The following is a 24,327-nucleotide window of genomic DNA, read 5'->3' as shown; positions in this document are numbered from 1 at the left end:
CGGAGCATATTTGGGTTTTTGAGACGTTGTGCCTCAAAACTGCACATTTGCGACAAATATGTGAAGGATCCAAATAACATGTGAGACGGGGGCAGGCAAAGGCAAATGCCTCCTTTACTCGTGGGTAATTCATCCTGTCTTATAACTACCGATTTCTCCGCCTCTCAGTCTTCCTCTCTCTCTCTCTCTCTCATCCTCCGTGTTCACCCATGTCTCTCTCCCATGCAGCTGAGGGGTGGAGGCTGACGGCCGATGCCTTTTCTGTGGAGAGAATGAAGGAAGGGGGGAATTAGTAGCTATTCTTCCGCCGGTTTTCGCAGAGCGTCTTTATTATCAGCAACAGAAACCTCAGAGGAGCATTTTCATGGAAACAAAACGGCTTACAATGAGCCGGAGAGTGATGACTGATCTGCTGCACAAGGTAGGCACCTTTCCCTCCACTGTTCCTTGTATCGATGATCGCTTGTTACATGTAATCGTCGGATATAAGGGGGACGGTGGGGGGGTGGAGAGTTACATAACAGTGCAAGACAAATCATAGATTAATTAGGAGAATAATCAGTGTGCAAGAAATCACGCATGGAGATAGGAATATTAATTGTTGAGCATCTGGATATCAGATTTCCCCTTGTGACATGGTTAAGGAAAAGCAGCCTGTTAGAAGGAAGAAACTGGAAGGTCCTGAAGAAAATGTTCGGGGCTATAAGAGCCTGCAGGCCCCACATCACCACAGAACTACAGCACAGATACTGGCCGGGCCATACTGGAGCATTTAAAGGCTCAAAATGAACCAACATTAGGAGGCTATTATTATTTTCTGGATCACCTTCATCTCCATGACAACGGGAAATCTCCAGTCTGTTAGTTTGCTCTCTGTTTCCTGCGGATACACCTGATCCCTGTGGAATCATTTAGCCTAATCTATAGTCTTTGATAAAATCTCCCCATTTTAGAACAAGACTTTAGCCAGTACAATTTAAAACCCAAGTGATCCCTATTAACTGGTTACAGCTAAAAAAGTTATTTTAATGTAACTAGTTAAAGTATTATTATTTTAACCAAGGCTGAATTACATAAACCGGAATTTCATAAAAGGAAAATGACTGTTTGTGTTCTTGCCATCTGGCCAGAATGGAAAATATAGACCCATTGTTACAATTTTCAAATAAGGAACCATTCAAAAAGAGGGATTTATATGCAAAAATGAATTAGCATAATAATAATAATAATTAAAATATAATTTACTTATGTGGTATATCAGCCACTGATAAGAGCATCGTTTGGTTTGTCAGGTTCTGGGAAACCCTACTTTAGCTCATCACTTTTCTTTTCATAAGCTGGTCGATGCATTAGAAGACTTTTTGATGGTCTACCCACCAGAAAAGAGCCAAATAGGAGCCGCAGAATAAGATAATAAAATAATAATATTTCTACTGTTTATTTTCAGAAGCATACAGTCATGCAAAAACAACGCTTAGCATTAACATTTCACTGTAATGTCTTTTCCTGTACAATTTTAAGTTTTCCGGACATATTAACAGCAAGTTAATCCCTGTTTATGAATGTTATACCATAATGAATCTGCAATAAATGCCCTTATAAATGGATTTTGATCCAGATGCCCTTCAGCTCTTTTCCAAAAAGAGTCCACTGAACTCCCCTGATGGGTAAATGGCTAAAAATACAAGAAACATGTTGTGTTGGAGGAGGATTTTCCACAAACTCGCAACCAGAAAGATGTTTTTCTTAATGGACTAAATGAACTGATTTATAAGCAGTAATTTAAAACCATTAACAGAGAGATAAATTACAGTAAATAAGCCCTTAATCAATGATATCCAGAAAGCGAAATCAAGCAATTTTACATCAATGCTTGTCGTTCATATAAGTTGTTGCTTGTGTAATTAACAAATTTAATAAGTCAAACATTATTTAAAAACCAAACTGCAACATTTCTGCGTACATGTTGAATATAAGAAGTACAGTAATGAGATCATGGCTGGTAATTACAAGATTTAAATGAGAAAAGGCATAAAGTTGAGAAGTGGAGCTTCATTCTAAAATAATGGCTCCTATGACTAACCGACAAATGGTTTTTATTTAGTTTAAATTACCTATTATGTAAAGTGTAGTAGTAGCTGTTAGGAAACAGAGATTACGATTACAGATTATTATTCAATTCTAGTGAAATCATATAATCTTTGCTGCTACTCACTAGTTAATTCTAGTTAATCTGTAACGTATACGCTCAAGTGGATACTTAAGCAAACATTTCTTCTTGAACCAGTTTTTTTTTGTGGTTATTTTACAGTTTAACTGCTGCTGTGTTGTTGTCGCAGTTTAAGACATTTTCACTAGTTTTTGTTTATTTAATAAAATGTTATTCCTACCAAAATTATAGTCTCCCAATAAAATGTTAGTTAGTTGGATTCATTGTTTCCTCTGACAAACAGACCACAGCAGAAATTATATTTCTCTACAGTCGCTATGTCTCACAGTCCTTCCCTGAAGCAACATTACTTAGGCTGATAATGTAATCTGACATTTACCAGGCTTGTGTGAGATATTATATCTAACCTCTGTTAATAATGAGAGAGGGATTCTAATGGAAAATCTGTAAAGTGATGGCTGCAAGGGTATAAAAATAGGGTATGGAAATAGGGTGGGAGGGGGGTTTTTTTGTTTGTTTTTACTAATATTACTTTGAGCCCCAGAGCAAATGGTGCCAGTTGTTCCTAAATTAAAATTTCGCTTTGTTAAAAAAATGGTGAGGTGATTTACTGTGTTTTCTAAATTAAAATAAATTGCGCCACAGTATCTCAGGGGTGGAATCCTTCAAAAGATGACGTCTAGGTTCAAAGTTCAAGTTGACTTTATTATCCCCAAGGGTCAATTTGTCACAGCCAGCAGAGTGTTGCACATCTGTGCCTTTAAAGTAACAAAGGATGGTTCAGATTAGCAAAGACTGATCGGGTTTCCGTCAAGGACCTGATCTTTATCCAGGTCCAGAAAGGTCATGTACCAGCACTTTTGCATGATACTTACATTAAAACCAGGCCTGAACACACTGATGAACGTTAACATGCTAAAATGACCCATATAGAAATAAAAATAATGGTTTTTAATAAAACCTATTTTTAGGGCCCTTAAATTCTTCAGTTTTCAGCTTTTAAGCTTTTTAAGCTTCCATGGATCAGTAATTTTTCACTGCTTATTTATTTATATGTTTATTTGCTTGTCTTCTCGTTTACTTGTTTGTGTTGTTTTTTTGGAGGTGAACTGACCTCATGGTTGGAGTGGAAAATTTTATGCGCCACACAAAAGAGTAGCAATACTTTGGTAAAATGTGAAAATGATATGACTTTTTACAGCTTGTGCTCAGCTGTTTCTAGGACTAAAAATAGCACGTGTCCTCATGCAGCATCAGCTTGATTTTGGCCACATCTGGATCTAGCTACCTGGTTAATAGCAGAGATAGTGACAAAGACAACTAGCAAGTGAGTTATGAATAAAATAAGCGTCTACTCATATGTTCATATGTTTCATTTATATTGGAAGACTTCATTTAGAATTCAGTTTCATGCAACAGCCTACATTTATGTAAATCACACTACTACATATTCAACATACAGCTACATCACTTACCTTTCAGAGTTTAAATACTTTTACCAGTAGATGACTGACATGAATTATCCATGTTTGCCTGTTGTTCCTGGCACCTTTGCACTTTTTAGCACCAAGTGGGAGACTGAAGCTTTTCAGAAATGTATGGCTTATAGTACTTGGACGTTCAAAATGTGTATGCTAATATTAATAATGATTAGGGCACTGGTGACCTAATGTTCAGAGAAGCAATCTTATGTTTTAAAGGTCACCAGTTCGATACCCAGCTCTACAGGATGTGTGGAACAAGTGAGAAACGGCGTTTGCACCTCTTTTATCAACACCACTTTGGGACAGTTCTTAATCGCAGATGCTCCAGTGGAACTGCTCAGTGGCCATGAAACTTGGTGCAAAACAGTTGCTTCTCACTCTAAATGCTTTGAGGAAATCATGGTTAATGTTTACTGTGTGTAGGCCATGAATGTTTCAAGGAAAACTGGGTCCCCAGTTCACTCTAAGGAGAGTCGCCCTTGAGCATGTTGTCGGAACATAAGTAAATAGTGCATTTGTTGGAGACTACTTTTAGATCAGATCAATATACATTTGCTGTGGTGAGTCGTGGCGGAACAGAGACCATGTTGACGGTAGTGCAGCAAAATGTCACCCAGTGCAACAGTATAGCTTAGTCTTTGACAGTAAGAAAAATCTAATCATCTAAATAATTTCTTTTACATTACAATTTTCAAGATGCTGAGTACGAACAGATCCTGATAAAACCTGGCCAGCAAAACATCTGACATACTTCAGATCATGGTGGACACATATGCTGCTTCGTAACATTGTTTTATTATTTTTGTTCAGTTAAAAATGTCAATTTTCTGTACAGTTATAGAATTTTAATCCAGAGTGGACACTTCATTGTGTGTTTTTAGGTACTTGGGGGAAGTAGAAACCGGCTGTGAAAACTACACTGGCATATTATCACCTTTTCAACAGCTAAATTGTGCCATATGCATTTATTTGGAGTTCATGTTCACCTGAACACGTAAGTTTAACATTTTTGGCCTTTGCCAACTGCTGAAAAAATCTGCTAAATCAGCTGCTAAATGATTTGCATTCTTCTACAGTATATATCTGATCATTGTTGGGAATCCAAACCAACAAAGTTTTAAGTTGTAAAGAAAAAGCAAATGTGTGAAAGATATGTTGAGTTGCATGATGATTATTTGTGGGTTTATAACCCTTTCAGACACATGTACAGTCGTCATTTGGTCTATTATTAACACAAAAATATAAATTCAATGAAATTCTTGCCTAGCTAACTGAAACACTAGTAACAATTAAAACTATTGATTATCATACTGGGTTTTATTGTTTTATCGCTGTCAGTATTATATTACAAACATGCTATAAAGAGCCTGTATAATTATGTTTTATTCACAGTTTTTCACTTGTTAGAACTAAAAAACTATTGTGACATGACTGACAGCTTTATGCACAAAGCAGCTGCAGCACATTGTTGTTCCTCGGGCCCCGTGAAACATGATGAAACAGACAAATGTTATCCAACGCTGTGGCCTCATCCACTACATGACTGCTGTATTGTGAGCACTTGGTAGACCGAGCTGTGTGTTGCCACGGAAACCGGTGCTGCTCAAGCTCATAATATTCCCCTGTGAATGGAGAGCAGATCTTCTTCAACACAGCCATTTGTTCCAGTGGTAAAAACAGTGATGGTGGCTTAGGTTGCTCTGATCTGACAGTCCACAGTGCAGAAGGAAAAATATACTCTCTGTGACAGCGACATCAGAGGGATCACATCATAGTTCTGCTCACAGGCGCTACAAGGATTTATTTTTATCCTGGTGGTGTCTGACTTAGCTCCTGGAGGAACGTGATTAGAGCATTGGTCGAGGAAGTATTCAAATCTTTTTTTAGGAAAAAGTCTTAATACCCCACTGTAAAAATGCTCCGTCACAGCTGATATGTCCTAAATTTAAAATGTGTAAATACAGAGAACAAAGTAAAAGTACTCAGTGAAGAATAAAGCAATGGCCCCTGTGAGTGTTGTTCAAATTATCATTATATCTTAGATTATACGATTATCGTGACACAAATGTCTTCTTGTAGCTTAAGCTAATAAAATAACAAACTGATGAAATTGATATTTATTAATTCTGTTAAATATTTGGGTTTTAAAATTGCAGAAAATATATATATATATATATGATTCATATATGACAGGTAAGAAGAATGTACAAAATAGGTCATTTTCTCTCCGTTGTTTAATCCAAAATGTATTTTAGCTGTTCTTGTTAGAAACTTTATCAGGTGTGTTGTATGCAAAAATCTTAATTTTAAAGTAGTAATAAAAGCTGTCAAGTAGTTGTAATAGAGTATAAAGTTTATTATTTCTCTCTGAAATTTAGTAGAGTACACTGGAAACAAAGTACCATAAAAAAGAACTCAAGTAAATCACAAATACCTCAAATGTGTACTTAATTTATGTACTTGAATAAATGTACTTAGGAAGTACAAGTTACCTTCCACCACACAATACTTATGAACACATATAGCACAGTAATTAGTATTATTAGTATTAGTATTATTTGTCATCTAGCTTAGAAAATAATTAATATTTTAAATACCTTAATTTTACCAACCTAAACAGAAGTAAAGTAACATACAATAGAAACCACAATCTATGTTTCTATATGCATCTAACTGAATATTAGAAGGAGTTTTAGCATAAACAAATGGAAAAGCATATTTAATACCAGAAGAGATTAAAAAATAGACAAATAACTGTCCTTTCATCATGTTGTACCATTTAATGATGACAAGGTTAATGCATAGAAAGCAAATACATTTTAAATCTTCCATATTTTTCCGCCTGTAAAAATGTTTGCCTAGTACAAAGTAAACAGGTTTTTGGGCCCTGAGTGCCATTTCTTAATGACTGACATCTCAAACATTTGTGTGAATAACATGTTGTCTGTCCACATCACCCCAGTTGAAGGTCGAGTGAAAAGTCAGTCGCCATAGGAGAAGGAGAGATGCATACATTGTCACACATTGTGTGATACATTGTTTCCTACGAATGGCCTACGGATCCTCGTCCGAATGAAAAGCTTGAGAGATCAATGCAAACCCGAACCTTCTTATGTCCACACAGCCAGTCATATTGTTAAATGGGTGTGAATTTAGCATCGTTTGTCTGCCACAGCCCCCATTGCTATACAGTATATATGTTTAATGGAGTATAGTACCAGCTTACAGAAACAGTTCTCATTTTTTTCACGTTTATCTCCAAACAACAGTTAGGTGTCCATAGAAACACTGGAAGAGGTCTGAGCTGCTGTAAATTGCTCCCGTACATACAGGCCTTTACAAAATCCCTCCCGATGATGCTTCTTATGGGGGCCAAAATGAACAGCCCTCCATCTGTTCTAAAACCTATTAAAAAGTTTAACTTTAGACAGTCAAAGTCTTCCAAATTAGCCACATTATGTAGATCTCTTCCAAAGCGGCAGCATTTAAATTCCATTTAATTTCAATTCAATTTGTTTTGCTACTTTTCATCTGCTGCAACTCAACAGTGCCAACAATGGAATTTTATACAAAAAAGACTTTTGAAGAGATCTACTTGATTTAAAAAACGGCTAATGCCTCATTTTTTCTGTAGATATATTTATCTGAGTAACTTTTTGCTCACAACAAGGACCGTGAATTATTAGCCCCCATCACTTACATTAAAAGGACTTTCTATGGCCAGTAGAAATTGGAGGAATGATTACAGCAAATAAGGCCTCTTTCAGTGCTTAGTTGGGCATCTGAGGGCTGTTTTAAGACGGATTTAAAAATATATATTGTCTTGTAAGACACAGTGTAACCACAATTGTCCTTTGGTACATGATGTCATGCCCTTCTCAGGGGTGAGGAAAACTATTGTGCTTCTTTTAGAACCTCTGAGTGGGCAGTAATCTAAAGCTGACTATCCGGTTACAAACACAAATGAATATAGTTGAGGTCATAGTGTAAACTCTGTTTTTGTATGTTTTTTCCTCTGTTTATCTTGAGTGAACATGTATTCTTCAGATATCACAGTGTGATTTCCCTGTGGGTGCTGAGAAGCTCCCTAGCACTCACCAAGTTTTACAAATTTAATTCAGTGTTACACACTGGCGCTTTACTGCTTCTGTGACAAAGTGTTGCTGTAATATTCTTTTTTTTTGTGCAATGTGGGTGGTGACACGTTTGTTCGCACTGGACTCAACTCACGTGGTGATGATACTGGAAACAATGGCAGAGTAGGAGGTCTATTGTTTCTGATATTATCAGCATGCATGTTATGTTTTAGTAACTGCCACTCAATCAAGAGTGTGTCCACACTGAGAACATCCAAACTGTAATCTCATCTGTTTCTTTTCTCAGATTCAGGCAGAAAAAAAAAACAGGGATTTTCCAAAATGGCCTCCATAGTGGGCCAATGTAAAACCACTGCTTGGTTCAGTGTGTACAGACTAAACTTGCATTTTGCAAAATAATGACATAAGCTACTCTTTGGATATCGTCTCCCAACAATACATGTCTATAATGTGGCAAGAATGCTGTCATTAAGACAGATTGTGTTGTGATTTTGTCAGACTTTATAAAGTTTTTTTTTTTTTATTATTACCAAGCAGCGAGTGGCTTAAATCAGAGTATGTGCAATTTAGAAATACATTAATTCAGGTTGATGTCATGCAGTGAATACACTTCATTTACCAGCAGAAGTCTCTAATATCTGCACCTGCACTGTCTCAATACAAAATTAACGGGCTAATAGTAACCACTGTTTCCCATCATGCAGGTTTAAATCCACCCAGAAACCCCATGGAGCAGGATGTGGAGAGTCCAGCCATCGTCAGAAAGCCCAAGCTGCCAAAGCAGGCCCGTGAGTACCTGCCTAAACAGCTAGCAGAAATAGACAGGGCAAAGAAGGTCCAGCGGTATGTCCAGAAAGACGGGAAGTGCAACGTCCACCACGGGAACGTTCGAGAGACATATCGCTATCTGACAGACATTTTCACCACGCTGGTAGATCTTAAATGGAGGTTCAACATCTTCATCTTTGTGCTGGTGTACACAGTGACATGGCTCTTCTTTGGCTTCATGTGGTGGCTTATTGCTTACCTCAGAGGTGATCTGAACCATATAGCAGACAACGACTGGACTCCATGTGTCAATAACCTCAATGGGTTTGTATCAGCTTTTCTCTTCTCCATCGAGACGGAGACCACTATTGGTTATGGATATCGAGTCATCACAGACAAATGCCCCGAGGGGATAGTTCTGCTTTTAGTTCAGTCAGTGCTGGGATCCATCGTGAATGCCTTCATGGTGGGTTGCATGTTTGTTAAAATCTCGCAGCCCAAGAAGCGAGCTGAGACACTAGTGTTTTCCACCAATGCCGTCATCTCGATGAGAGATGGACGACTGTGCCTGATGTTCAGGGTTGGAGACCTCAGAAACTCGCACATTGTGGAGGCTTCAATCAGGGCGAAGCTTATCAAGTCTAAGCAGACGAAAGAAGGCGAGTTCATCCCTTTGAATCAGACAGACATAAATGTGGGTTACAACACAGGAGACGACAGGCTTTTCCTGGTGTCACCCCTCATCATCTGCCATGAAATAAATCAGAGCAGCCCATTCTGGGAGATTTCCCAGGCCCACCTGGCCAAGGAGGAGTTGGAAATTGTTGTGATCCTGGAGGGGATGGTTGAGGCCACAGGTGAGTCACGAGGTTTACAAGCTTTCTGGCTACAATTAGATGTTGTGGTGCCATCAACATGACATCATACAACATTGTAATCCATTAGCCAATCATGCACATTTCAAGCCCACATTCCGGGTGAATTACTTTGTGATGTATATTTACCATTTGTCCTTGACTTAGATACTTTTTTGCCTCACTTGTAAGTCGCTTTGGATAAAAGCGTCTGCTTAATGACTAAATGTAAATGTAAATATATTTGTCTAAAATATCTCTGAAACATCTTAGTTGTTGGATGTTTTGCCATGAAATTACCACAGAGATTCATGGATGAATAAGGATGAATCCTACTCATTTGGGTTTAGCCACAGACCTGACTTTTCCTCTTGCACCACCAGCAGGTCCAAATTTCCACGTGTTTTAACAAATTACCAGATAAACTGGCACAACATTTTACCCAGATTCACCAGGAATGTGCGCTTGCATGTGCGTGATTGGCTAAAGGATTACAATGCTGAATGATGTCATTGCTGCATCTATGTATTATCGTGCACAAAGCACGTTTGACTCTGCCAAATCACACCTTTCCAGTAAATGAATGAGAAGGACCCACACAGAGTTAAAGACAGTGTGATCATAGTCAGTTTTATTTTAAGAGGCCGTATTATAAATAAATACTGTACTTCTGTAAAATTAGATGACAAAAGATTGAGGTGAACGTATGTTCACACGCTCACTGATTTCATTTTGCCTCACTGGCCTGGATGTGATCAGGCTTTTTCTACATGCTCAACAGTATGATATACAACTGTTATAAAAATCCATAAACAGAGCTTCGTTTTGCATTCCAGCAAACATTTAGTGCTAATGTGCAGCCTAAAACCAACACTGAGTATCACATCCTCATTTACTCAGCTCTTTGTGACACAGTTTATACTTCAATTACAAAATAGTTATTTTGTCAACTTGTTATTACTTTCGCCCTAAACCCATTACATCCATTGTGGGACTATTTCGTATCAGAGGTTTTCTAACTTTCCTTTCACACCATCAATGACTTTCGCAATTACTTTTGTGGGGTAAGTCAGACCTTTATTGTTATACAGTGGATTTCTTCGGTGCTGTCATACCAAACCTTTACTTAGAGACAAAACCATCACTATTCCAGAGAAGAGCTATTGTTTGGTCTGTGTGAAACTGAGCAGCTAAAGTATCAATTTAATTCACTTTCAATTCACATTTACTTTATTGCATCTCAAACACTGAGAAAGTGATAGAAGAAGTTGTATTTGTACTTTATTTAATCACAAAAACCAAAATGATCTATCATACACAATGTTCCTCAAAATCCCAAAATAAAACCCTAAAACATGTAGTATCACAAAATATGTAACCTACTATATTTATAGTAGTATAGTTTTAGTTGTAGTGAAAAAAAAACATTATAGAAACATACAGAAAGGCCCAATAATTAGTATTGATGAAATGTCCTGAGCTACCAAATAGAAATATTGGTAATTATGTCAGATAGTTCTGAGAGGCCTGATATCTATTGAAACTTGATCATTTGTCTCATATTTAGCACTAACAGAATGAAGCAATTATATAATGTCTGCATGGCATGTTTTGAAGCAGCTGCTGAAGCTCACAGAGGACTCTGAGCCAAGCAGCACACTGATATATGTGTGGCATAGGAAAGTTGTGGTACAATGTCACCGAGTGCAGTAATTAATATATTGAATTTAAGTGTAGATTTGATGTCTTGAGTATTTCCTTTTCATGTTTTATACTTCTATTAATGTGTTCTGGCAACGTGTAGTCATTACTTTAAAGCTGGCTGCTTGAAATTTTGATATTTTGATCACAGTAGTGTTACACGGGACAGGTGGGACAGGTGTGTCCAGGTGTGGAAACAACAGAAGGCTTTTTTATTGTACTGTGGCTTTCCAACATCTGCATCTCTATAAGGCACTTTTCAACTCTTATGAATCCGTTGCTGCAATTAAAGTAGTAAGTAAAAAATCCTGGTCTTTCTCTGAGGCATAAATCAATCACGCATGATCAACATGCTTTTAGATTTAATTTCACTTACATTCCCTCAGGTTATCATTGTGTCTCTTGTCCAAATAATGTGCATCCTTTATCTGTAACTGCTTACTCTATGTAAGGTCACGGGTGGGCTGAAACCTGTCCAAGCTGTCATGGGGCGAGAGGGGGATACACCCTGGGCAAGTCCCCTCTCTGTCACAGGACTAACACAGAGAGACATAGACAGACAACCATTCCCACTCACATTCACACCTATGGGCCATTTTAGACTCACCAGTTAACCTAACATGCATGTCTTTGGACTGTGGGAGGAGGTAACCCACACAAGCACAAGGGGAACATGCAATGTCCACACAGAAAGGCGACGGTTGATCAAGGACACGAACCTGCAGCCTTCTCGCTGTGAGAAGGTTGTGAGCTAACAATAAAACGTCAAATTAGTAATAATAGAAAAATATTTTCAGCAGTATGAAGATAATCTAGTGAGAACTGTCAGTACATCCATGATACTTGTGCACACAGAAAAAGCCTGTTGGGCGAAGTCTAAATGGTGCCAGTCTGGCTGAATGTAAACAAATATGGGCCCATTCTGTAGGAACACAGCTCACTGAATCCATGGCACTATTATATTACATCCCAGTCTCCTGTCATTTAGCCCTAAACCTCACAGATGGGAGTAGTATCCTCACTCACTTTGGTCGGGCAAGGTCATTTGGTAGAGTCACAAGACAGACTCAACACTGAGTGATCCTGAATCCCTTTTAGATCATTAGGGATGTGAACAGAAATCTTTATTAATTATAACATTTCAAACACTCGCCTTTGTAACGCTGTTTTGAGGAACGACTCAAAACTCAGGGATTTGGGAAAAAAGTAAGAAATGATTGGCTTTCACTGTTCATCTTCACTGAGCACCACAAACTGAATTTCCCACTATATTATCAAACCTGCAAAACTATAGATACTGTATATAAGCATGAGAGTTAAACTGTAAATGTTTTTTTGAAATTAGAAGGAATTGACTCTTTGTGGCAGCACAAACCAGACTTTGTTTTTACAAAATCTTTTTATTCTTCACACGTTTCCAGGCATGACATGCCAGGCGAGGAGTTCATACATTAGCAGCGAGATCAAGTGGGGCTACCGCTTCACACCAGTCCTAACACTGGAGGATGGCTTCTATGAGGTGGACTACAACAGTTTCCATGACATCTACGAAACCAACACACCCACCTGCAGTGCCAAAGAGCTTGCCGATATGACCAGCCGGACCCGCCTGCCCCTAACCTGGTCACTAGCCAGTAAGCTGAGTCAGCAGGGGCTGCCAGAATCTGAGCAGGAGAGTCGGGAAACCAAGACCAGCCTGGACAACCAGGAGAAGAGCCAGCAGAGTGAGAAAAACGGGGACATCGCCAACTTAGAGAGTGAGTCTAAAGTGTAGCCAGTGTGATGGGGGCACACGACACGTTTGAGCTCCATATGAGATGGACAGTGGTGGAGGTCTCCCATTGGGATGATCACACGAGTTTGCAGAGCACAGGTGAGATTTTGAGGTAGTAAACAAGGACCAATGAGCACAGTAGACCAAGTATCCCTGCACCAAGAACCGCTTTTTCTCAGTGATACACAGTTACCCCCGGCAACTAAACATCTAGACATCGCTGAACTGAAAACCTTTGCGGCCAGTGCATGTTCCAAATATAACGTGTCCTCCTGATGAGATTCCTATTATTTTTTCTATTAAAGTATTCCTAGGGGCATTTGCATAAGTATTTTTGTATATATTATAAAACATTTTGAATTCTTTGTTTTGTTGCAGTGTGTATATTTGACAGATGTTTGATACTAATTCTTTTAGGTTAGTTCTGTATATATATTCTACGCCTTACTGTATGTATAAAGCTTTCATTGTTTTTCAGAAATATTTAAGCATGTATAAACACGTGCAGTTATTTTATCTTGTATTGTGTATATACTGTATGATGATAATGTAAGAAAAACATCTCAATGGATGCAAACTCTAGTTTAAACCAATGACAAATTCTTCCCCACGATGTTTGTTCGTTTAAGGTAGTACAATACAATTCCTCAAGAAGCCATGACTTGCTGTTTATAGCTGAGTGACTTCAGACAATGGCCCTTTAAACTGCATTTTGTCACTTTTGCACATTGGAGGCCTCTGCTGGAGAATGTTAGTTCCTACTGCATCTCCAGAAATCCCTCACGCCGCCTAACAGCATCAAAAACAAAGAAATAAATTGCATATTATGACATTTCCTTTCTTTGCTGATGTTTTATGTTAGATTGTTTTTATACTCCATCACAAGTAAAAGCGATTCTTTGGATAGTTTGACTTTTCACAGTACTTACTGATCAGCCACAACATTAAATTCACCTGGTGGTTTCACAGCTGTGGTGGACAGGGCCACGATAGACAAGTGTCACCACAATATTACTATCAGGTGTATTAATGTTGTGGCTAATTGCTGTAAATACATGTAGATCTGAAACCCAATTAGGCATTTTTTTGGACAAACACCTACAAATACCTCAAAACTCTAGAATAGTACATATACTCTAAATAAACATACTTCCCACCAAATGAAAATTGCAGCAGTATGATGTTGTTTTCAGCCAGTTTGTTCAGCGCTCTGCTGATTCCAACACTTTCTATATGAGGATTGATACAACAGATGGAGCTAAAGACGGACATCTTCAAGTAAAAAAAAAAAAAGGGTTTTATTTACCCTCTAAATTCAACAGTATTAAACTCAAACACAAAATGAGGACATTGTGGTACTGTGAAAAGATTTAGTCATTCAAAGTGAAGTGAGGATGCTGTCACAATTATGCCATTAATAGTTTTTATTTTTCAATTAACTTCATACATTAAAGAGGGAAGAAAATCACATCGAGTTTTAGTGTGGAACATTTTTCATTAAACACTTAATTGCATGGAACTTTACTGTTTCGTTCAACTTAAAATGCACACATACCCCAGAGCATTGAAGTTTTCTAAATGTACTTTGTCAGATTTTGATCTTTAACATTTCAAAATAAATTTGAATAATAAGGCTAGCATTACTCTGTATTTCCTTATTGTTACAGACAGAATATCCAGCCTCAACATAGCTCATTGGTTTCAATTAATTACCTTACAGCTGCTGTAGTTCTTTGAAAATGTCACTAGTGCATACATTCAATTAATTGTCGGTTTGGTTTCAGTAAGAAAAATAAATTGCCAGACCTATTCTGTAACATACTATTAAATTTAAGATCAAATCAATCATTATATTCAATCTACTTGTACTGCATACATTAGAAAATAACTGCACTGGATTGCCACCTAATTTCATGTTAGATTTAAAAATTAAAGTCAATCAACCAACTAAAGAACTTTAGAATTACCAGGATAGGTGCTGCAAGCTAACATCATGTTCAGAGCTCTAATTTACAAATATGGTAATTTACAGTTATATTGTATAGCTTTTATATATTCAGGCTGTTAGAATTAATAATGGTGCTGTTACTTCAGATGTCCTCAGCTGACAAACAGTAGTAGGGCAGCAGTATTTGTTTTTTTACACTGGCGATCCTCTGCCTTTTACACGTGATATTATACAGTACATAACAGGACATAACATATATGTTAGACTTTAACACCAAGTTATTGTAGAGGTGAATATGCAGAAAGTCGTCAAAAGACAGTTCATTCTAATAACAGTATAGTGTTATTAAAAATAAATACAAACTGAAGGACCTCTTGAAGTTAATTTCAGACTTGACAATGATGAGACTTGTTTCACAGTGGCTACATTTCTTGTAAATGTGTTACAGCTGGATTTAATTACACATAAATAAATGTGATTATGTTGCTACACTGAATGTTAAACTGGCCACATCACTAGAATGTGTTTAACTTGCCATTTAATGCCAGATTTGTGTGGTACCTAAACCAGAAAAGCCAGAAACTATGGCTAGTAACAACAAAAACAGCTAAAGTTAAAAACAAATCTGAGCAAATTTATATATAAATTAATATATTAATTAATTATTGAAGGATTATTTGCAGCTTACTAACATTAGTAATTTAACATTAAATGCAGTGAGAGCAACTTTGTGCTGATATTACTCAGATATTCAGTTTTCTCCCTGTTGGCAGTTGATCATTAGCATTGGACATTGTCACAATTAATAAACAATTAAGCAGAAGTGAATGCTCTCTAAAAAGCTAAATGCTAAAAGCAAACCAGCATTTAGCTTTTGCAGGTTTATGCTTAAAAGAAATACATTTGTACCGTAAACCACTTAAAAACATACTCTACTGAAATCTAACAGTGTCACATGTCACACAATTATCAAGCTTTTAGTTTCTACATTCTTCTATTTTGGACTCGTAAGTTGAATTCACAGAAAAGCAGTAAAACAGACATCGGACATTGGTCAGACTTGTGGTGAATGGCACCACCTAAGCTACAATGCTAATGTTGCACATACTAAATTCCCACTTTTTTGTGTGTCAGTGTTCGTTGACTTTGCCTGTTCTTGATATGGAGATAATTAGATATATTAGCCTTTTATCTATTCATGTGTAGCTCAACAGTCACTTGCTACGCAGCTCCAGATCAAGTTTAAAAAAATGGATGCACTGTGTACCTTTGTTGTATCCCAATGTTGTTGTGTTTTTTTGTTGGTTTTTTTTTGGTTTATTTGTTTTTACAATTTTCTGGCATTTTCAGATCAGACCGTGGATCTGTCAATTATTAAATTAACTGACAGAAGAACATATAATGAAAGTAACTGTCCCTTGCAGCCTTCCACTAAACAATAAGCAGTTAATTATGTAGAGATGTCCAGTAACAGATGAACAATAATTTTCTTTAACCTGTTAAATGCGGAACTTAGTAATGTGGAGTCATTAGCAGAAAGGAGTGTAGATATCATGCCCACCACCTTTGTTCCATTTTGTGCTGAGCGCCTTGAGAAATCAATACTCTGGATACATTTGCACACAGAATTTAGACAAAGCACTAGGTATGTTGTAAATATGGAGTGATCCTGGACATGGCCAGCTTTAAGATGCAGAAAAAACAGTGCAGCAAGTCAATGGACCGACAGGAAATTTGCATGTGTGAGACGTGACCATAAACCCCAAAACACAAAACAGGTGGACCTTTCAAAACAGAAGTACCCTTGCTGTATTTTAAAAGTTATTTCTGCCTCTGTACCAGTACCATTACCCAGTGAACACCTGGGGTGTGAGGGGTGGTGGCAGGTTGTCGTTGTCCATGTTGTTGGCATCAATGGCTGAGACTTTGCATGACAGAATCTCCAGGGGGTATTTCTCCAGAATGTCATGCACCTCTTGCTGTACACTCTCAGGCCAGGAAAGGAGGTCGGCCTGCAGGTTCTTAGCTGCCTCCATCAGCGACTCCTGCCGGCTGCTGAGGCTTGAAAGTAGCTCTAGATTGTCACTGAGCTGAGCCAGGACCGGGTTGGTGGCAGTCACTCCAGGTTTTGAGCCAGGGTGGAGCCAGTTACTCTCTGAGCTGCTGAATCGTGGCGATGCATGGCCTGACATGTAGCGTTCAAACTCCTCTGGGGAGAGGTTGAGAGACTGAGCATCCAACTTCTCAATAAAGGCTGCTGCACAGCACTAAAAACCAACAGACAATGACAATTAAAGCAGGTAAACATACTCAAAATGATGGTGGTGAGCATGTTTACATCAACGGAGCAATAAAAAGCCAGATAAAAATGTTAGAAACAATTCAGTTTATCACTGGGGCTTATGTGCAGGAAGTATTAGCTATAAGTATTTCTCTATGACAAAATGTTCATGAGCATCAAACAAATGTAACAAAGACATTATTAGGCATTATTTTTTAAGGTTTTATCATTCAAACACTCAATTAATGAAATTAACTGACAAGAATATAGTCTAAATAAAGTGATACACAAATACCTGAGCCCTAAATGATGTACTCAAATTGCTTCTATAATTCACCAAAAATTCCTAAAATGTTAAATATTCAGTTAAAAATCGGACATGACAAAAAGCAGAATTCACATTTAAAATGTTTTAACCAGCTACATATGCTGTTTTAAATGTTGAAAAGTTTGGTTCAAGAATGGATGTACATGACTTCACCTGTATCAAACTGAAATACAGAATCTCTAATGTAAAATAACAAAACCTGTATTAATTTTGGCAGACAGCAGTGAGGTTTTTGTAAGATCCCATTAGTGATAAAATAATGGCCTCTGTGCTGATGGCCGTATTTCTCCTCAGGTTTCTGTCAGCAAGTGCAAATGTTTGTTGATGGACTGAAAATCTAACTTTTAATTGGCTCAATAGCTGCTGTTTTGCACACCCAGCAGCACTGTGAAATCAGGCCTCCAGCCCTGACACATATTAAAGTAGGAGGAAAAAAAAAAAAACAGACCAGATTAGTGAAGTAGTATCCGTCCTCTCCGGTCATCAGCCTGCTGGGGTTACAGAAGCGGGTGATGTACTGGATGTTGGACTGAAGGCGTGGAGGGTTAGCCTTCAGTACAATGTATATGAGCGCAGGGAGAAAATCATCCGCGGAGGCTGGCTCTTTCTTGGTGATCCTGATGGCACTGAAGATGTTCTTACTGCAGCGTGTGATGCACCCGAGTTTGTCCCGAGGAACCCTCTTTGAGTCCATTTCGATGATATCTGAAACAGAAAGATTTTACAGATTGATTTTGTTTTGGTTTTTAGGTTTACAGGTTCCAGCCTGTAATCAAATAGTGGAGTAAGTGTGTGTGTGTGAACAGATGTTACTAGTTACTTACAAAATAGAACATTTGCATATAAATTATATGAAGAAATATATGATACTTTGTTATACATATTATGTTACCCGCCTCTAAAGTGTGAGTACTTTCTATTCATAATCAATTGTGAATGCTTCAGCATTATTATCCTTATTATTATTATTCTGACCTCCGTCTTTCGTACACATTTTGGCGCCTAACTACTTCGCCATACTTTCAGCTAGAAACACCTTTCAAGCTTAAAAGTGTTCAGCTTATAAATGACATTACAGCGTGTATACAGCTTTTTAAATATCTGTTATACTTTTAAAAAACAATCTTTATGTTTTTCTGTCAGATCTACTACATGTAAACTAACCACTGATCAAATGCATCTCTCTAGTAGGCGACAACCTGCAGCTCCCCTCTTGAAAAAAACCCAACAATAATTCAATTGAATTAGTTACGATTAAATTAAGTGCAGTCTCTGACCTGTTATTGCTTTGACCACATTCTCAGAGACTTCAGGGATTTCTTCATCCATGGAGACACACAGCATCTGGATAGTCACCCAGTGTAACGCCCTGCGACACACAGAATTGATGCGGTTTTTGTTAAAGCTTAAAGCTTTTAAACTTAAAGCATTTTTATTGGATATAATGTAATTGTACACGTTTGTAACAGTCACGTCTAGGTGACAAAAACATGCAGTCAACAACTGCCACGGTGCATTCACACGTCAGAAAAACACAGAGAACGCTGCTGAATATGGTGATTGAAACTGACAGCATTCTCCTCAACACCGATGCCTGTCTGAATAGGAGTATTGTACAGTGTGTTATGAAAACACCACTTTTTAATTTTAATCTTTTGTATGGAGGCATACCTTATCCTGTTCTGTGTGACTAAGTCCTTCCTCTCGTCATCTGTGGTTTCTGGACAGAACACGCTCTTATACAGACGAGTCATGATGTACTTTTCCACTTGATCCATCACCTGCTCCACAGATTCCGAAGAGCCTGGATACAATGAGCCAGACCACACTGGTTGGAGCCACATTCAAACAGGAATGATACTTTGCTGCATATTAAAAACATGAGCAGTGCTCTTTCTCTATAATGTGAGGTTTCAAATTTATTGAGACCTCACTGATACTATGAAGACATAACTGTATATGGTATGTAGTTTCTTTGAACCGACCTTTGAAGTGACTCATTAGGCGGTCGGACATGCTCTGGTAGAAATCCTGGACACACTCCGACAGTTCATCAGCACCAAGATCCTGTCAAGGCAAGAAGTTAAAAAAGCCAACCAAACTTGGACACAGGCCCTGTTTTGCCATAACAATCAACCTTAGACGTTTAGAGGGTTTTCTAAAAGCTTTCTCTTAGATTTTTAATTACGAGTGCATGAGTACAATGCCTGTGGTGGTGAAAGTAATGCTTTAAACTGACTTTAAACAACACAGACCTTATATTCTTAAACTCACATTAAACCTAAAAAGTGGCAGTGGTAGTTTTCATAAGTTTCATGAATATGTCATCATCACTTCTGCATTCAGGCCTGCTGTATATGAGCATTTGGCAAACAGCATAAACATCATACTGGGAAAACAAAGAAGGTAAAGATTTGCCATCAGGAAACATAATTTCAGGCATAAAAGAGGATGATGACAACAACAATAAAATTAGGTGGTGATACTGCAAAATGTGTATTAGTTTGGATTTATTTTATTATTTTTTAACTTCATTTAAAAATAACAATCATCAATTACTGTTAGTGTTTGTGGTAAAACTTTAAAAGCAACTAAATCAACAAGTACTTCCTTAACTTTACACTTCCATGTTAATCTATGATCATTTATAAGGGCATCTCCAGTTACAGTGCTTTGGGAAAACACCTCCTACGCTTGAGTAGGTTTGTTAACATCAATTTTGGACCATCTTAGCCTAATGATGCTTTGAGGAATTAAGGTGCAGTTCATAAAAAGATTTAATACTTAACTTTTCATTATAAAGATTATTATACCACTTTTGTCAAACCACAGACCTTTTTGCTTGACATGTTGATAATGAAGGCTCGACACTGCTTATGGATCTCCCGTCCGGGCTTCTGTAGATTTTTCAAGAAGTCCACAAAGTCCCTGGACACTTGGTCTGTTTCAAAGCTGGCATGGCGGCTGACAGACGGACTGGTTGTCTTGCCCTCTTGGTTTTCTGATGAGGAAAAAACATTTTTAGGGAAAGGAGAAGTTTCAGTTCACCAGCTTCCTTTCTGAAATCTATGTATGCATCAAGCATTGAAGCTAAACAAATGGCCATTCAGAAAGTATAACAAACTGGAGATTGTACTGTGTGGTATGTTCTGTCACACCCTTCTTTGGAGGAGTGCGTGATGAAGGGCTGAAGAACTTCTTTACAGTGGTCACTTTTCGCGTCTTCTCATTGGTTTTCTTTTCCTCAAACTTGGAAAAGGTTCCTAGAGTTGCTTGCCCTGAATGTGGTGCTGCTGACTGGGAGTGGGACTGGGTCTGCACTCCATGACTACTGGCATATGCTGCCTCCTCCTCTCGTTGCAATCTGGGGCCAAGAAAAAACAAGTGGGAATATGACAGCAGTCAATTATACGAATAAAAATCAGTTATTTTTGCATAATGAATAATTACGCTGCAGGTAGAACTCAACTTATTATAATTTTATTTTATCATGTTAAACCAACAATACTGTTGTCAGATGAAAGAATTTCATAGTGAATTGTAATTTGCATTTCAGGGCTGTGCCACCAACACTGAGAAACGGAAGCAAAATAATACATGTTTTGGCATTCGAATAAAGCTACATCAATTCTGCTTCAAGTTCTAATAAGACAATTTCATCAAGATGGATTTTCTTTCCCTCAGTTCCTGAACATGAATGCTTCATCTGTCTTTGTTCTGTATAAATTTGCAAACTTATACACAAAGCAACTGGAGGCACTTGTGCAAACCAGTATTTGTCTTACTTTTCTGCCAAGGCCCAGTCGTCCTGGATCTGTTTCTGCCGCACCCGCTGGTACTCCTCCCTCCAGCACTTGGAGCACAGACCTTGCCATGCTGCGTTGCCATAGTAACCGCATCCTTTTTTACACAGGAGGTCTGATTGGTCCACATGTATTCCCCGCCGCTCTGTCCGCTGACTCATAATGCTGGACAACCTGAGGTGTAAAATTCATCATTGATTGATTAGTGTATTTGTATGCACTGCTGTACAGACTGACCTCCACACTGTTGTCTGCACAGTCTGCACAAATTATTATAAAACAGTTAAATGAAAACAATCTATGTAGACACAGTGCAGACAAATCCAGCCTTTTCATACTGTGTCTGTCGGGAACAGTACCTATCACACAACTCTAAAAGCAAAATATGTTTTCACTGTTATTTATTCAAATGTTTTTTTTTTGAATAGTTGTTATTGTATGATGGTCTATCCAGTTATAAATAAAGATCTACTGAGCCGTATTTTTTATTCAAACATGGCTACACAGCAACACTCCATACACAGGTACCTTACGTAGGTCAAAGAGTTTGCCTTGCCCTTCAGGGATTAGCACAGCAGAACTTCTTCCACACATTGATTTGGCATGAGATTTTAAACCAGATGCCCTCCCTGCCACAACCCTCTCATTTTATCCGGGTTCGGGACCAGCACCCAAGGGACCCCCACCTGGTGGGGTGGGATTTGAGCCTGTGGCCTTCTACATCCCAACCCAATGCTCTATCACTGAGTAAATGGTGTAAATACTTTCTCTCTCACTGTTTTTTGATGACTTCAGCTTATCTGGAATATGATACTTTATTGATCATTATAGTAATTGGTGGGTTATAAATTAATTAACTTATTCTTTCAGATCAGGGCTCCTTGGCAAACTTTAGAATTCCTGAATGCATTAACCGTCTGGATGGAACCTTCCAATGCCAATAGACGTGCCATTAAATAACAATACACAACAGCTGAAATGCTGTCAGGTGTAATGTTTGTACATTTAATCATTGGTTAAATCTTTCCTAAACCTTGATTTTGACACACTACAAGACCGACTGGAGGATGGATGACCAGTCGTAAATGACGAACTCAACTTTATGTAAACCAGGAATTTTTTTGTTTTTTTGTATATTCAACTTATCCAGTGAGTTCAAGGTCGCCACAACGGATTATTTGTCCGCATGTTGACTTGGTACAGTTACTACGCAGGATGTCCTTCCTGACGCAACCCTCCCAAATTTCAACCGGGCTTGGGACCGGCGCTACTTATGATAGTCACTTATTTTGTGCTGTGACTATGGTGAAAGTCTCCCATTGATGTTTAGTCAAACTGTAACTCGAAAACCCACAGCATACGATTAAAATAATCTTAATTCTCTCTGTGCTGTACGAAACCATTTGAGTCCTTTTTCCGGGTAATTCTCTAACTGGTTTCGTTCCCGTCTATAGGTCAGTTAGCTAAAACTGTACTTAGCATTGTTTCACTACAACAGTGTGTGAGTGACTTGCCAGGAAAACTCCGCTCATAATCTGATCCCTGATTTTTTACTTTATCATGTCATGTAGCCACTGACAGGTGTACGACTCACCTCTTGTGTTTCCACCGACGGGAAGCAGAAAAAGACTTGCCCTCTGTCCTATGTGTGATGAGCGGGCTTTTACGGTTAAGACAGTGACGTTCACTTGACGCTAACACCAAATTTCGTTAATTGAACAGTTTACACTGAGGTGTTTTTTTTTCAATGCATGAACTGAAAGCAGGATAAAACATTTCCAAAGGATGGGATTTCTTTGCCTGGGAACACTCGCTGACGCCAGCAGTCTGTTTACTTCCGCATCCGAGAGCAATTTCCAGGGATTGGTACATGCGTCATGACCACCGGACTGCAGGACGACGTTCGTGTGACCAACGGAAATAGCCGACCTAGTACGAGGCAGTACGTCGACGTCCCCTGTGCTCTGGCTTAATATGTATATTATAGGTTTACTGATGTACTCATTTACACACAACTAATAATAGCATAATCTGTATGATACAGCATAAAACATGTTTAATAATTCAGTAGAGGGCATCACGTTTTGTATTAAGGTGGATCCAAATGTAATAGAGTACACTTTTTTTTTTTATAAACACCAGGAAAGAGAAGACAACTAACAAAGTTACTCCTAGAAACATAAACCACACCGACAAGAAAACATTAGACTGGAAACTAAGGGATGTTAATCTTATTTCAACATAAGACTTTTAAGATTAATTTAAAGACACAATCATGAAGACACACAACAACTAGGGGAGTAAGTGACCCCGGGTAATGAGAACAAGCCAAGAAGCCCTGAGCTGACTGGGCTAGTGACCACACCCTCATAAACTGAATGAGGAAACTCACACAGGGAAAAAGACCAAGAATCAAGAATAGAGGAAAACTGAATGTGAACCAGGATTGGCAAAATAAAATGATCTGAACAACAATAAAAACCCATAAACGCCAGAAGTAGAGAATAAAATAAAAATGGGGTAGTAACCCAAAGAAACAACGTAAGCAACATACAAGGTGAAAGCACATTGGGGGAAAAAAGAGAAACTAAATGTGATGGTATCAGAGGGAGAGCCAAAAACAGAATGCATACATACAAACCAAAAAGCAGATGCAGGAGTAAACAATTAGTCAAACTGTGCATACTACAGCCCAAAATCACAGAACACAATAAACCGACCATCAGACCAAATAAATCAGATTACAGTCCTTGACATAGAACCAGAGGCTGGTCAAGCAGCAGAGAGGAACAACAAAAACCTGGCAACAAGTGAAAAATAGACGGCGAGCACAGGTGAAAACAACTATAACTAATGAAGTGTGTCAAGTGGCCAAAATCCTTATAGGTCAGGAAGTGGCAGAGAGTGCTGACAAAATATATGTTCAGGACAGGAAGTGAAACAGGTGAAGGAGACAACCTGAACTCAAGGGGCCAACAGGGGGCAGCTGTATTGATTTTTTTTGTTTCAAGGCAGAACCATCTGGCCATTGCACATGGGGTTATTTACAGATTTTCACAACATATAAACAGCTGCCTTTACCAAAGAAGTTGTTTCTGATTTTCCCCTAAAACTTTTGA

General features: G+C 38.2%; 2 protein-coding genes across 3 annotated transcripts; one reads left to right on the top strand and one right to left on the bottom strand.

Annotated features, from left to right (window-relative positions):
* Positions 1-140: 140 nt before the first annotated feature.
* Positions 141-14,316, top strand: kcnj6 (potassium inwardly rectifying channel subfamily J member 6). Of its 2 annotated transcripts, XM_067494266.1 has the most exons (4): positions 141-421; positions 4,536-4,648; positions 8,456-9,376; positions 12,496-14,316. In XM_067494266.1, the coding sequence occupies exons 3-4, from the start codon at positions 8,479-8,481 to the stop codon at positions 12,846-12,848; spliced, it is 1,251 nt and encodes a 416-aa protein (XP_067350367.1). In that variant the 5' UTR covers positions 141-421; positions 4,536-4,648; positions 8,456-8,478; the 3' UTR covers positions 12,849-14,316. The 2 variants fall into 2 exon arrangements, with proteins under 2 accessions (XP_067350367.1, XP_067350366.1); XM_067494265.1 differs by lacking the exon at positions 4,536-4,648 and having other exon boundaries at positions 146-421.
* A 1,773-nt stretch (positions 14,317-16,089) lies between these two features.
* rabgef1 (RAB guanine nucleotide exchange factor (GEF) 1) lies at positions 16,090-23,076 on the bottom strand. The gene is made up of 9 exons (XM_067494264.1): positions 22,803-23,076; positions 21,191-21,382; positions 20,564-20,769; positions 20,240-20,406; positions 19,391-19,472; positions 19,077-19,209; positions 18,683-18,774; positions 17,854-18,110; positions 16,090-17,063 (listed from the first exon to the last, which is right to left on the bottom strand). Exons 2-9 carry the CDS (start codon positions 21,367-21,369, stop codon positions 16,644-16,646), a joined length of 1,536 nt encoding a protein of 511 aa, XP_067350365.1. The 5' UTR covers positions 21,370-21,382; positions 22,803-23,076; the 3' UTR covers positions 16,090-16,643.
* Between the last annotated feature and the right edge of the window lie 1,251 nt (positions 23,077-24,327).

This window comes from Channa argus, chromosome 24 (assembly GCF_033026475.1).
Source record: "Channa argus isolate prfri chromosome 24, Channa argus male v1.0, whole genome shotgun sequence".
Lineage (NCBI taxonomy): Eukaryota > Metazoa > Chordata > Actinopteri > Anabantiformes > Channidae > Channa > Channa argus.
The sequence above is the reverse complement of the archived record's forward strand: the minus strand, read 5'-3'. Positions and strand labels throughout refer to the sequence as shown.